The following is a 12,646-nucleotide window of genomic DNA, read 5'->3' as shown; positions in this document are numbered from 1 at the left end:
AGTACATTCCACTTGGCCCAAAGATGGTGGTTTCCAGAACTGGCAAGACTTATGTCAGTTTATGGAATTGAGGATACATTGCTCCATGGGGGGTGAGTTATAATTGTGCTAAAGATTCCCAGCCAGGGAGTATCCTGCTACCTGTATCTTAGCAAATGTTTCCATAACATGCCTCCTCTCGCCTTGCTATTTTTAGGTCGAGTTATTTATAACTCGGAACCTATTACTACTGAACGAAAATCTCTGAAACAGCCGGATTTCGTGCAATGCATGCTGTGCACTGAACCATGAAGCTTCCCCAGGCGCACGCTTGGCCTTGCAAAGGCTTGAAAGCTTGAAGGCAATCTGCTTCCCCGCCCCCCTGGTGTTCATAGCTTTTCTCGCTCGCTAATGCTTTTTTTCCCCTCCCACCCTTCCTTGGATGTCCGCCGCGCGTGGCCTCTGCCTGTCGCCTCTCCGTCCTTCACAGCCCCTCTCTGTCGTGGAATCTCAAATGTGGGGACTACATCTTCAAAACAAGCCTGTTCATGTTGACACTTGCAATTAGAATCCTTTCTTTCTTTCCTTTCATCCTTTCTTGCCTTCTTTTCTTTCTTCCATTCCTTCCTTCCTTTCCTCCCTCCCTTTCATTCCTTTCTTTCTTTCCTTCCTCCCTTCTTCCTTCTTTCTTTCGTTCTTTCTTTCTTTCTTCTCTTCCCTTCCAGATTATCACTCAGCACCACTCAGCACCACTCAGCAGCACCACAGCACAACTCAGCACCACCACAGCACCACTCAGCACCAACACAGCATCACTCAGCACCACCACAGCATCACTCATCGCCACCCCTGCATCACTCAGCACCACCACAGCACCACTCAGCACCACCACAGCACCACTCAGCACCACCACAGCATCACTCAGCACCACCACAGCACCACTCAGCACCACCACAGCATCACTCAGCACCACCACAGCACCACTCACCACCACAGCGCCATTCAGCACCACCACAGCATCACTCAGCAGCACCACAGCATCACTCAGCACCATCACAGCACCACTCAGCATCACCACAGCATCACTCAGCGCAACCCCAGGTTATAGGTGTCAAATTTGCGAAAGTTATAACTATTGGCATTGTAAATAACAAAGCTATTAATTTAGCTATTTTCAAAACCAACACATAAATAAAAAAATTGTCATTTACAAGACCAATAGCTCAAACTTTCCTAATGCGAGACCTATTGCATTGCAAATGCTTGTTAATATATATTCCTCGCAGTGAGTATCTCTACCTCAATGGATTCAACATATGGGCGATGTCCTATCCAGGAATTCCTTAAAAGCTCCACTAAGGGTGTGTGTGTGGAGCCAGGTGATGTAGTTCACAATACCAACGTTGACCACGCTGTCTGCACCTTCCTCACCTATGTGAGATGATGAGCATCTCCAACAGTGCTGTGGGTTCAAAATGCTGTGTGGAATAATGGAAAGATTGAATGAGTGTGGTTATTGCTTCTATGTAACGCCTTAGAGTTTTATTACTGCCTGATGTGTTGGAATGCATTTAGATGTGGCTATTTTCCAATTGCTCCCCATTTAGAATGCAACTTAGTGTATGTGTACACTGTTTCTTCTTTTAAACAGTGTGCACAGTTATGTATGCGAACTAAGAACAGAATGGCATATGTGGGAACATTACATTTGTAGCTGTAGATGTATAGATGTTTGAGTGTGTCCCCTTTGTTTTGTATAAGACTTGAGGAGTGAATCATTGAAAGCTTACACTAAAACAGAAGTCTATTCATAAACTTTGTAAATACTGTTTATTCGGAAATATACACACTCTAGTGAACATGTGCATAGATGTCCAAATGTACAATTTCTTTTATGAATTTGCCCATTTGTTTTTAGGGATTCGAGACTAAGGCAAAATTGATTTAGCTCCATTACACAATTCGTAAGTAGCGACAATAGTGCAAAATCTAATTGCTCCATTTTTACTTCTATGAAAACTATTTGTTGTAATATTTTCACTCAACAAAACCTGTTTACACCAGTCCAAGTTACAAAAACATTTATATGCTCCATTTTACACCCAGGTGCTAAACTGAGAATGAGAGCACCGGCTAAGAAAACGATGTTATTATCAAACCAGCCATGTAGCTAGCACAAGAAATGCTGCCTCCAAATTCTCTGTTCCAATACACTTTGTTTCTACTGGTGGCAGCTGGCGTTCAATGAAAATGGCAAATAACAATTTAGCAAGTAAAATATGTGATCTCTATTCTGAACCAACATGCATTTCTCTCTCTTTCTTTCTCCCTCTAGGCGCCTCTCTCAGCTAATTGCAAAGTAGTTCTACAGAACGATACCCATAGTCTGTTCTTGTTTGTGTCTTGTATGCAATGCAATATTATGACTTGAATGGGAGTCTCCATTTGTCAAATATAAAATACAATGGTGGTTTCTTTAAATATTTGAATTGTATATAATTGTTCTTCAATGCATCTTCTTTTTTCAGGTGTGTGCCCTACAAATACAACCAGTGATAGCACCCAAATGTGCAGCCCCGCCACAACATTTGGGTCCTCCAAATATCTTGCTATATTTATCATAGCACAGCTGCTAACCGGCATCGGCGGAACCCCTTTATACACATTGGGGACAGCATTTTTTGACGACAGCCTACCTCCGCATAAATCATCACTGTTTATAGGTACGACTTTTAAACTAATGCAACTTTTTTACATGTTTAAGCTGCTATGGGTGCACACTAGAAATTATGCTATGAGCAGTTAAACGCTTTAAAGGATTTCCCAAAATAAGCATTGCTAAGGTATGAAGCACTAAATAGTTAAACAACTGTTATTTGAATTCATTATCTTTTTCAAAGCTACCTGCAAGGTTTGACCAAATGGAAACTTTAGCCTAGGTATAGGATTGGAGAGCAGCTCATACATTGCATAATGGCTCTAAAGGCTTGATAAATACAGTATACAGTAGATATATGTCTCTTTCCTGAGCTACGATGCACTTAAAATGATCGCGCGTGCTGGGGTATTTGATAGCCAACATGCTTCTTCTATTATATTGATTAATATTATGTAAGTTAGTTGACACCTCATAAATAGTGGATTCTGTACCCTACATATGTACCCAGAATGTATCAGAAAAAGTTTGTCCGCCAATTATAGTTGAACTGGTCTTCAGTTCGGTGAATTTGGTTTCCCCATGTTGCCCGTGTGGCTTTTTGGGTTCCACTCCGCTCACTTAAGCTTTTTTAAGGCTGGTTAGACAGTTTTGTCGACCATCTATAATTGAACATGGTCCTAGAAGTTCTGATCCGCAGCCCTATTTGGAAGCTTTGAAGATCAGTTTCTATCCAACATCAGACCGCATTACAACTGTTTGAAATTATCAGTTTCTAGGACTTTAATCATTTTCATATGAGTATCAGAACAGCCTGATCACCGTGCTGCATTACAAACCTAGAACTTCCACCTGAACTGCAACTGTGCTACCTAGCATTATGAAAAGTGTAAAATTCGCCCTGTTGCCTATGTCCCCAAAAACTGCTATTTACTATCATCAAAGTCACTTTCTCTTTTCATACAGGTCAGTATTGTTGGTCAGAGGTTATAGAATTACTGTGGGCTCCTCCCTGAATTTTTCCTGCGATTGGTACCTAAATAGACTTTCTGGAGCATGCATCCCTTTTATTGCATAAGAGCTCATAAGAACTGGTGATTGCCACCTAAATAGACTTTCTGGAGCATGCATCCCTTTTATTGCTTAAGAGCTCATAAGAACTGGTGATTGGTACCTAAATAGACTTTATGGTATATGCATCCCTTTTATTGCATAAGATCTCATAAGAACTGATGATTGGTACCTAAATAGACTTTCTGGAGCATGCATCCCTTTTATTGCATAAGAGCTCATAAGAACTTGAGAGCAGTCTTGTGGTCCTGCCATAACGTAGGAGCAATGAGAACTTCTCTGAACCAGCCTTGATAGTTTAGTTAGGATGAGCCAGCAGCTTTTCTGGAATCATGGTTCAACACCGCCCCTCTACCTGGACTACCCAATTTATGAAGATGTATGGTTACCCTACTGGGCCAGACCCAATCTGATTTAAATACTACAGTGCAGTGGTGCATCGATTAAGGAATGTTATACTACTCGTAACTGTTAAGTTAGTACCTGAAGTCCATTATTAGTTACCTCCAAACACTACGCATAATATATTTGGAACTGCACTTTTCTGCATCATATGTTTCCGATAGTATGACTTGAATGCGGGCTGGGCATTAACTTGGATGAATTTGAAATGTTACTGTGGCCCGTTCATTGTAGAGTTGCATGTGGATAAGGGACTGGCTAGATCCAAATACCAAAGAAGAAATAATTTTTTAGAGAACTTTCTAAAGAGTTGGCAGGGGCTGTTTTACAGAAATTCCACAGAGAGCAGAACCCAATTAGCGCCATTTTTGGAACTTCCAGTGTAAAGTGGAGTTATATCATACATATGTACAAAGCTCCACCTCTGCATTAGAATACAGCCAACAGAGCACTGTTCCCTGGTAAACTTTTTCATTATTTTATTGATTCTAAACTAATTGTGCAATTTTGCCTCTATAGTCATTTTTCTTATTTTTATGCTGTTACTTCCTTTGATGTCATGACTGCCAAATTGAGGTAATAGAAATGTTATGGTCAGGTATGTCCCCTAACGCGTACCCCATCGACTCCATGTACGAGTTTAAAGTGCATGTAACTTCCCTCCGCAACCGAATCTGGAAACGCAAATACATTTGCATTCAACGTTAACATGTCTTCTATCAGATCCACCATGAATGGATTGATAATTCAATTCCTAAGTATGCCGTGCCACCGTCTTTACATGGTGCACTTTCACGTTTTTCCTGGCTCTGCCGAGCTAGGCCCTGATTTCTGCTCAAGCCACTTCTGTCTCTGCCCCTGAAAGCAGCAGCATGGAGATGCATCCCTGACCTCTGCCTTACTTCCTGCCAAGCGAAGCGGTGCCTGGCTCGGCCTGGCCTGCCTGCCAAAACAGTATTTTGCCTTCATGTTATCAGCGTAGCCAGTTCAGCTCCTCGAAAACACATTCTTGTCTAGTGAAATAAGTAAATATACCCCCGGCTGCAGAGCAAAGGGCCAAGCCTTCCTGTCTCCTTCATGCAATTCATCGCTCCCGTTACCATGGCCCATGGCTCCGTGCATTACACGTAGACACATATGCATTCAGTATAGAATAGCCTCTGCCCGAGAGACCTTTTACTTCAGATTAAACATCCCCAAACACAAGATATCAGATAAGTTATAGGAACAGGTCGATCTGACATGCCAGACTTCTGTCTCCTCTACCAGTGTTAAAAGTCAAGCCCTCAGCTTTCTCCAGTTCCACGTCAATCACACGTCATATTGAATGCGCACGCACCCAAGTCATATGTTTCAGCTGACTCTGCAAAATCCTCTACGCACCCACCCACTTATGACACTTTTCTGTGACGTTTTTCAGTACACACCTCTGTGCACACCCTTGTTCACGCCTTTTTGCTACGCACATGTGTTCTTATCTTGCTCTTTTTCACTTGTCACGCCTACTGTATCCATTATCATTGTGTCATTTTACTATATATGTCATGTACTGTTAATAAATCGTTGACATCTTTTCTGCCATCATTGCATACCCGAACCCTTGTATTGATGGAATAGATTTCCATGACTCGAGTCATTTATGATTAAAACCCGTATGACTCTGATGCCACGGACTCTGCCTCTCATTTGATTGAGCTATTTTTTGTAACCTGTCTGAAATTATATGGCAAACTCGTATACAGTAAAATATTTACCACATAATTTGGCGCCCGAATAGGGACCCCTCCCCCACCCCACGCGCCGGCGATGCGTCGCAGGCCTTGCCCCCTGCCACAGCCGTGACGGACGTCTATGCGCATCTGCAGGTTTTCCTGTATCTCCCTCAGGCCTACGGAGGTGACGGAGACTGCGGTCGACATTCAGACGAGGCGGTGAGGAGTGCGGAGGATCCCGACCAGAGCCCAGCCGAGAGAGCCGTGTCCGAGGCATCGAGAGGCCCACCTGTAGTGTCGAGGCGCATGCGTAGTGCGCAGCAGCAGCAGTGACGTCGTAGCAGTCCAGTCGAGAGTCCAGTTGAGTTTCCGAGGCCTTCCGTTCCGTGCTTCCCGGTGAGTACCGTTGCTGGGGACGCATCAAGACGGGTGCATTAATTTGTGTCCGGTCAAGACGGGTTTGGGTACACAGATCCGGTCTGCACTGTTTCAGCAGTGTATCTGTACTGTTTAGCAGTGCATCTAGTATTCAATCAGTATTATTGTTGAGTTAGTATTCGATCGAGATGTTTCAATGTGTTTTTATGTCATGGTATGAATGATTGTTTGCATTTCTGTACTGTGTTTATCGTGTCTAGAGCAAGGTAACCATGCCTTTATTCTCAAAGTTGCGTCAGATAGGAACTAGGAAAGGGATACTGGAAGAAGCCGTTCCCATACCACCTAGGGATACTCCAGGTCATTTTATGTACCATAAACATGGCTTAGATGCCATACTGTACTTAGACTTGTGGGTAGACTACACCAAGCACTTAGAAGAGAAGTTTAGATGGCCTGTCTCAGGGACATGGGATGCCGAGTGCATTATGAGAGTAGAAGAAGCGTTGTGGAAAAAGAAAGCCAGACAGTCACAGAAAGATGCCATTGAATTATGGCGTAAAGAATCACATAGACGGACAGAAAAAGAATTCAGAAAAACAGAGAGAAGTAGAGAGGATTCCGAAAAAGCCAAAGAAAAAGAGTTACTAGAGGAAGGAGAACAGGTCAGATCAGAACAATTAGACCATCAAAGAAATGCACTTATTTCAGGCATGTATCCAGTTCTTGCCGAGGGCCTGCCTAGCGCCAACCCGGAAGTACCCAGTAACTTACCCCCACCATTGGTCCCAACTAAAGTACGTCGCCACAAGACCGCAGCAGATATTTTCCTTTCTTCCTATTTAGACGATGTAGCACCCGCATATACCAATGTACCCGTACCACCTATTGACAATAATCTGCCCCCAGGTCCGCAACAGCAGATCCCTGCTGATCTGACCACGACCCCTCCACGTCATCAGATTCCCGCACCTGTTGTTACTTCCCCTACTATTCCTCCTGGTATTAATCCGCTTAAACCCTTTGGGCCTGCTGCTACCCAGGGTCCAACCCCGTTACCGATCCCACATCCAGGTTATGCTCACGCCTCAGGAGGTGCTACAGGAGGTTATCGCACCCGCCACATTTACAATGAATAACAATGAGAGAATTAGCAATGCAGCGTACGCCTAAAGCAACCCCAGCTGAAAAGCTTAAAGAATACCTTACAGATTGTAGATATGATACAGTGCCTGGAAAAACAGGACCCATGATGTTAGCCTCATTACGTTTAAGACGTGTTACGGATTATTTGATGTTATTTCCAGAAATGCCAGACCATCTAGACAATATATATCATTTTATCAGAACAGGAGAAAGACCAGAGTGTATTAGTGAAGCCATGGCACATCAGAAAGTTGAGACACAATCTTTAATTATGCGATTCCTGATTAATTGTTTGATAAGGGAACAAGATCAGCCAGGTTTTCCGAAAGAAGAGATGGAGGGATTGTCAAAATGGAGTCAGAATATTGCAGACTGTAAACATGATAAAGAAAAATGTATACATGCTATGGTTAGAAAGATCCGTAAAGAAATTGTAGCAATACATACCCGACGAGAATCTGAAAGGCATCCTGAGTCAGACGATAAAGAAACCTCAGATGAGGAAGAATCAGAGAATACCACAGAAACTAGAGACCTGATAGCATATGTAGGTAGAGAAAAACTCCCTAGACAGTACCCTCTTGATAGGCCCTTCGACAGACCCATTCGTTTAGAAAACAAGAAACGTTACCTTTGTCCGATACCAGAGCGATGTTCCCTCGAGCATATTTTCCAAATGACTGATAAAGTGCTAAAGGAAAGAATAGGTTATCATGAACTTAATACCTTACGTGATCAGGAACTTGCCCGGTCAGCAGTCCAATGGGCCGGGGATGACAGCATATATAAAGATGATTCAGTAGTACAAACATTCTTAAGTCTTACCCCAGAAGAACAGCGACTAGCTGGTATATACATGACACAACATCTCATTATACAGTACGAAAACGAACAATCTGACCCAGGTCCGTTGTATAATTTATTGCAGGACTTACTCCTGAGAAGATGGAGAGGCCTAGGTACCGATTTAATTGACACCATTTTAGAACAACGACACAAATATAGGACGTTCCTGACTCCACATCATGTTTCCGTTCCACCCCCAGTTAGGCAACCATATCATCTAGACAAACAGAACCCTTTACGAGAAGTACACCCCGTTCAGTCAACCCCAGGGGGTGCGCTTCAACGCGTTTTTGTATACACGCCCATAACTAAAATGGAATTGCTGGAAATGAAGAAAATAGTGCCAAGTCATGATAAAGACCCTGCAGGTTTTCACCGTGAAATAAAAGACATGTTACTCATGGGAGATTACACATATCCCGATATTATGAAAATATTGAAAGTATTATTGCCTGCCGGTATTTACGAGAAACTCAAAGAAAAAGAATGGGAGGTGGGAGATCAAAAGATTAATTGGACTGAATTAGAGAACGAAGAAACAGGACGAACCCCAGGTTTAGGTCTTGGGGACAAAACTAAAGCATTACCAGGTTTATTAGTTCAGGTTTTGCCAAGATTATTGGCAATTAAAAAGGAAGATTGGGACGCAATCTCAACATGTAAACAGAAACCAGACGAAGATACTAGTGACTTTTATTCCAGATTCGAGAAATGTTTCATTATTAATAGTGGCCTGAAAACCAGTAGCGAGTCTTACCCACACCTATTTGTGACCAAATTAGTCGAGAATTCCTTGCCCCAGGTTAAGAACAGAGTATTGAAAGTCGAGAGCACATGGCAAGCAAATACGCCGTCCCAAATGTTACAAATGTTACAGTATCACCAGAACAGAATTAGGGAAGAACATGATCACGAACAAAGGCGTATGAAAGACACTAAAATGAAAATGCTAGTTGCTCAGTCAGTTCCAGCCAATGGTCAGAAAAGGGGTACGACACAGTCCAATAATACGGCGGGTCCTGTTAAAGGGACATGCAACTATTGTAAACAGCCAGGTCACTATGTAAACGATTGCGCAGTCTTGAAACACAACATAGCTACAGGTAAAACTAAAGAGAGACCGCGTCCTCCTAGACAGGACCAGGTCCAACAACACACACCACAGAACGTGCAGCCTATGCAGAATCCACAACAGACCGTGGCGGTACTACAGCCTCAGCCCATTGCCGCCACACAACATGTCACACAACAGATGTACCAGTATGCACAATCCGATTACCCCGATTATCAGCAGTATACATGAAACAGCCTAGAGAGGGAGGTTGGCTTGCCTCTTATTGAGGTTCCTGTAGATCAAGAAGGTCCTTATGTACATAGTCAGGTATTAGGAAAGGATAGAAAGTTTTTAATTGACACAGGGGCAAGCAGAACTACCATCAGTCATGACGAGGTTCCAGGGGCACCCCTCTCAGGCTCACAGAATGTTTCCCTTGGATTTTCAGGAAAGCCTATTGTTAATGAAGTATCGAAACCCGTTCCTCTAGCAGTTGGTCCATTGTCACGCACTACAGATTTATTACTCACGAAATTATGTCCAGAAAACTTGCTTGGTATTAAGACTCTGAAAGCTCTAGGAGCTGTAATTTGTTGTTCTCAGAAGGAGTAAGGTTGTTCCTTCGTGATTTCAAGGGACATTATGTATTGAGAGATTTTGACCCCAGGTTACAGAATGTTCCTGCACATTTATGGGCAAAAGGCCCCACTGATGTAGGTTGTATGCACATTACACCATACCGTGTTACACTCAAGCCAGGAGTTATACTACCACGAATCCGACAATACAAGTTACCACCTGATGCTGTAGTGGCCTTACTGAAAATCATTGACGAGCTGATTGCACAAGGAGTGGTTGTAGAAACCGACTCCAACGTTTGTAATTCCCCTATCATTCCGATTCTTAAACGCACTGATCCGAATGCACCTCCAGTCTATCGATTAGTGATCGATTTACGAGAATTAAATAAATGCATTGTACCTCAGTATCCAGTGGTCCCAGACATTTCGTCACTATTGACAGCTATTGATTCAGAAGCGACGTTCTTTACTGTAATTGATCTCAAGAACGCCTTCTTTAGTGTCCCTATTGATCCGGAAAGCCAATACCTTTTCGGATTCTGTTTAAATGGCCGAAGCTTCAAATTTGCACGCGCACCTCAAGGATTCACAGAAAGCCCCAGCATCTATAGCCAAGCATTGAAACGACAACTTGACAGTATTCACATGCCTGCCAACACTGCCCTACTCCAATACGTCGATGATCTATTGATCACCGCCCGTAGTGAACATGAATGTGAACAAGCATCACTGACAGTCTTATATTTCCTGGCCAACAAGGGACACAAGGTGTCTCCTTCGAAGCTACAATTCTGTGCCCAGCAAGTGGTGTACCTTGGGCACTTGCTGTCCAAGTGGGGTAGGCAGCTGACACCCGAACGAATTCAATTAATTGCACATCTTCCGCAACCCAAGACGCAGAAGGAAGTACGAGCTTTTATTGGACTCACTTCCTATTGCAGACAATGGATTCCTCAATATGCATTTCTAGCTAAACCACTCATACAGTTGACAACACAGGAGGCAGCGTCTTCGACTGTCCTCCCTTGGACACAGGAACATACACATGCTTTTGACGAATTAAAGAAAGCCTTATGTCAAGCACCAGTCTTAGCAACACCATGTTACAGCAAACCTTTTACACTTTTTGTCACAGAACGCGATGGCACAGCGTTGTCGGTTCTCACTCAGCTCCAAGCAGACAAACACAGACCGTGTGCTTATTTTTCGAGTACATTAGATCCAGTTGCCCAGGCCTTGCCTGCGTGTTTAAAATCAGTTGCAGCAACAGCTTTAGCGATTAGACAAAGTGACTCCATTGTATTAGGACATCAATTGACAGTACAGGTTCCACACTCTGTGGAGGTTCTCCTAAACAGAACACAGACCCAACACTTGACTATAGCTCGACTGACAGGTTATGAATTGACATTATTCCAACCACACATAGAAATCAGACGCTGCAATACATTAAATCCTGCTACACTTTTACCGTCGAATACAACAGATCCTACTCCACATGACTGCGTGGATGTGGTTAACACGATTACGAAGCCCAGACAAGACTTGACAGATGTTGCATTACCCAATCCAGACCTGACACTTTATGTGGATGGTTCATGTTTGAGAACAAGTACAGGAGAATTAGTGGCCGCATATGCAGTGACCACTGAAACTGAAGTCATAGAAACACATCGCATTGACACTTTGTCAGCCCAAGCAGCAGAGCTCATTGCTCTGACTCAAGCCTGTATACGAGCCAAGAACATTAAAGTAAACATATATACAGATTCACGTTATGCATTTGGAGTCGTACACGATTTCGGTGTCCTCTGGCAAGAAAGAGGTTTCTTGACCTCTCACGGAGCCAAGATCCAACATGGTCCCCTCATTCAAGCATTGTTAGAGGCAATACATTTGCCTACAGCCATAGCCATCATGAAGTGCAAAGCACATACAAAGGTTATAGACACCATTTCCCAGGGTAACGATTTTGCAGACCGAACAGCGAAACATACAGCACTGACTCATACTCAAACGACTGATATGACAAAAACTGACGTAACCTCACTGACACATTGTATGACAGTTAGGGATCCTACACAAGATGTAATCGACATACAGACACATGCCACTCCAGATGAGATAAAGAAATGGACTGAACAAGGAGGGGTCCAGACAGATCAGGGATGGATGACGAAGGGAAAGACTACATGGTTTCTCCCCGACTCTATGGTTCAGGTTATCATCAATACCGCACATAGTCCAGCACATTTAGGAGAAAAAGCCATGTTAGACAGTTTACAGAACCTTTGGTTCAACAAGCATTTACGAGCAGCAGCAAAACAGAAAGTGCGTACCTGCATGATCTGTTGTCAGTTCAATCCAGGAAAAGGCATTCACGTGGAACGTGGTGGATTTCATCCTCTCGACCATCCTTTTGAAGTCCTCCAGATGGATTATATCCAGATGGAACGATGCCGAGGATTCAAGTATGTCCTCGTAGTTGTATGTGCCCTATCCCGATGGACAGAAGCATATCCAGTCCCAGATTACACTGCCCCGACCACTGCAAAGCAGTTGGTACGTGAGTTTTTCCCTCGATACGGTTTGCCCCGTGTCGTGTATTCAGACAACGGTCAGCCATTTTCATCTGAACTCATGAAGCAGGTTTCGCTTCTATTGGGGTACCAGTGGAAGTTTCACTGTGTCCGACATCCCGAGGCAGCAGGTCTCGTGGAGCGACACAATCAGACTCTGAAAACTCGCCTTGCAAAAGTGTGTAAAGAGAAAGGAGTAGATTGGATAGTAGCTTTGCCAGTTGCCCTTTTTTATATGCGAA

At 43.4% G+C, this 12,646-nt stretch overlaps 1 protein-coding gene across 3 annotated transcripts in view; it reads left to right on the top strand.

Moving 5' to 3' along the window:
• LOC147726898 (solute carrier organic anion transporter family member 4C1-like) overlaps positions 1-12,646 on the top strand; it is a 575,548-nt gene that overhangs the window by 147,636 nt on the left and 415,266 nt on the right. For all 3 annotated transcript variants that reach the window (XM_086960969.1, XM_086960968.1, XM_086960970.1), the window contains exon 3: positions 2,508-2,702. In XM_086960969.1, coding sequence (XP_086817095.1) covers positions 2,508-2,702 — 195 coding nt within the window. The remainder of the gene's footprint in view (positions 1-2,507; positions 2,703-12,646) is intronic.

The sequence above is a fragment of the Lissotriton vulgaris genome, chromosome 3_1 (assembly GCF_964263255.1).
Source record: "Lissotriton vulgaris chromosome 3_1, aLisVul1.2, whole genome shotgun sequence".
Classification (NCBI taxonomy): domain Eukaryota; kingdom Metazoa; phylum Chordata; class Amphibia; order Caudata; family Salamandridae; genus Lissotriton; species Lissotriton vulgaris.
This window is presented reverse-complemented; position numbering and strand designations above follow the sequence as displayed.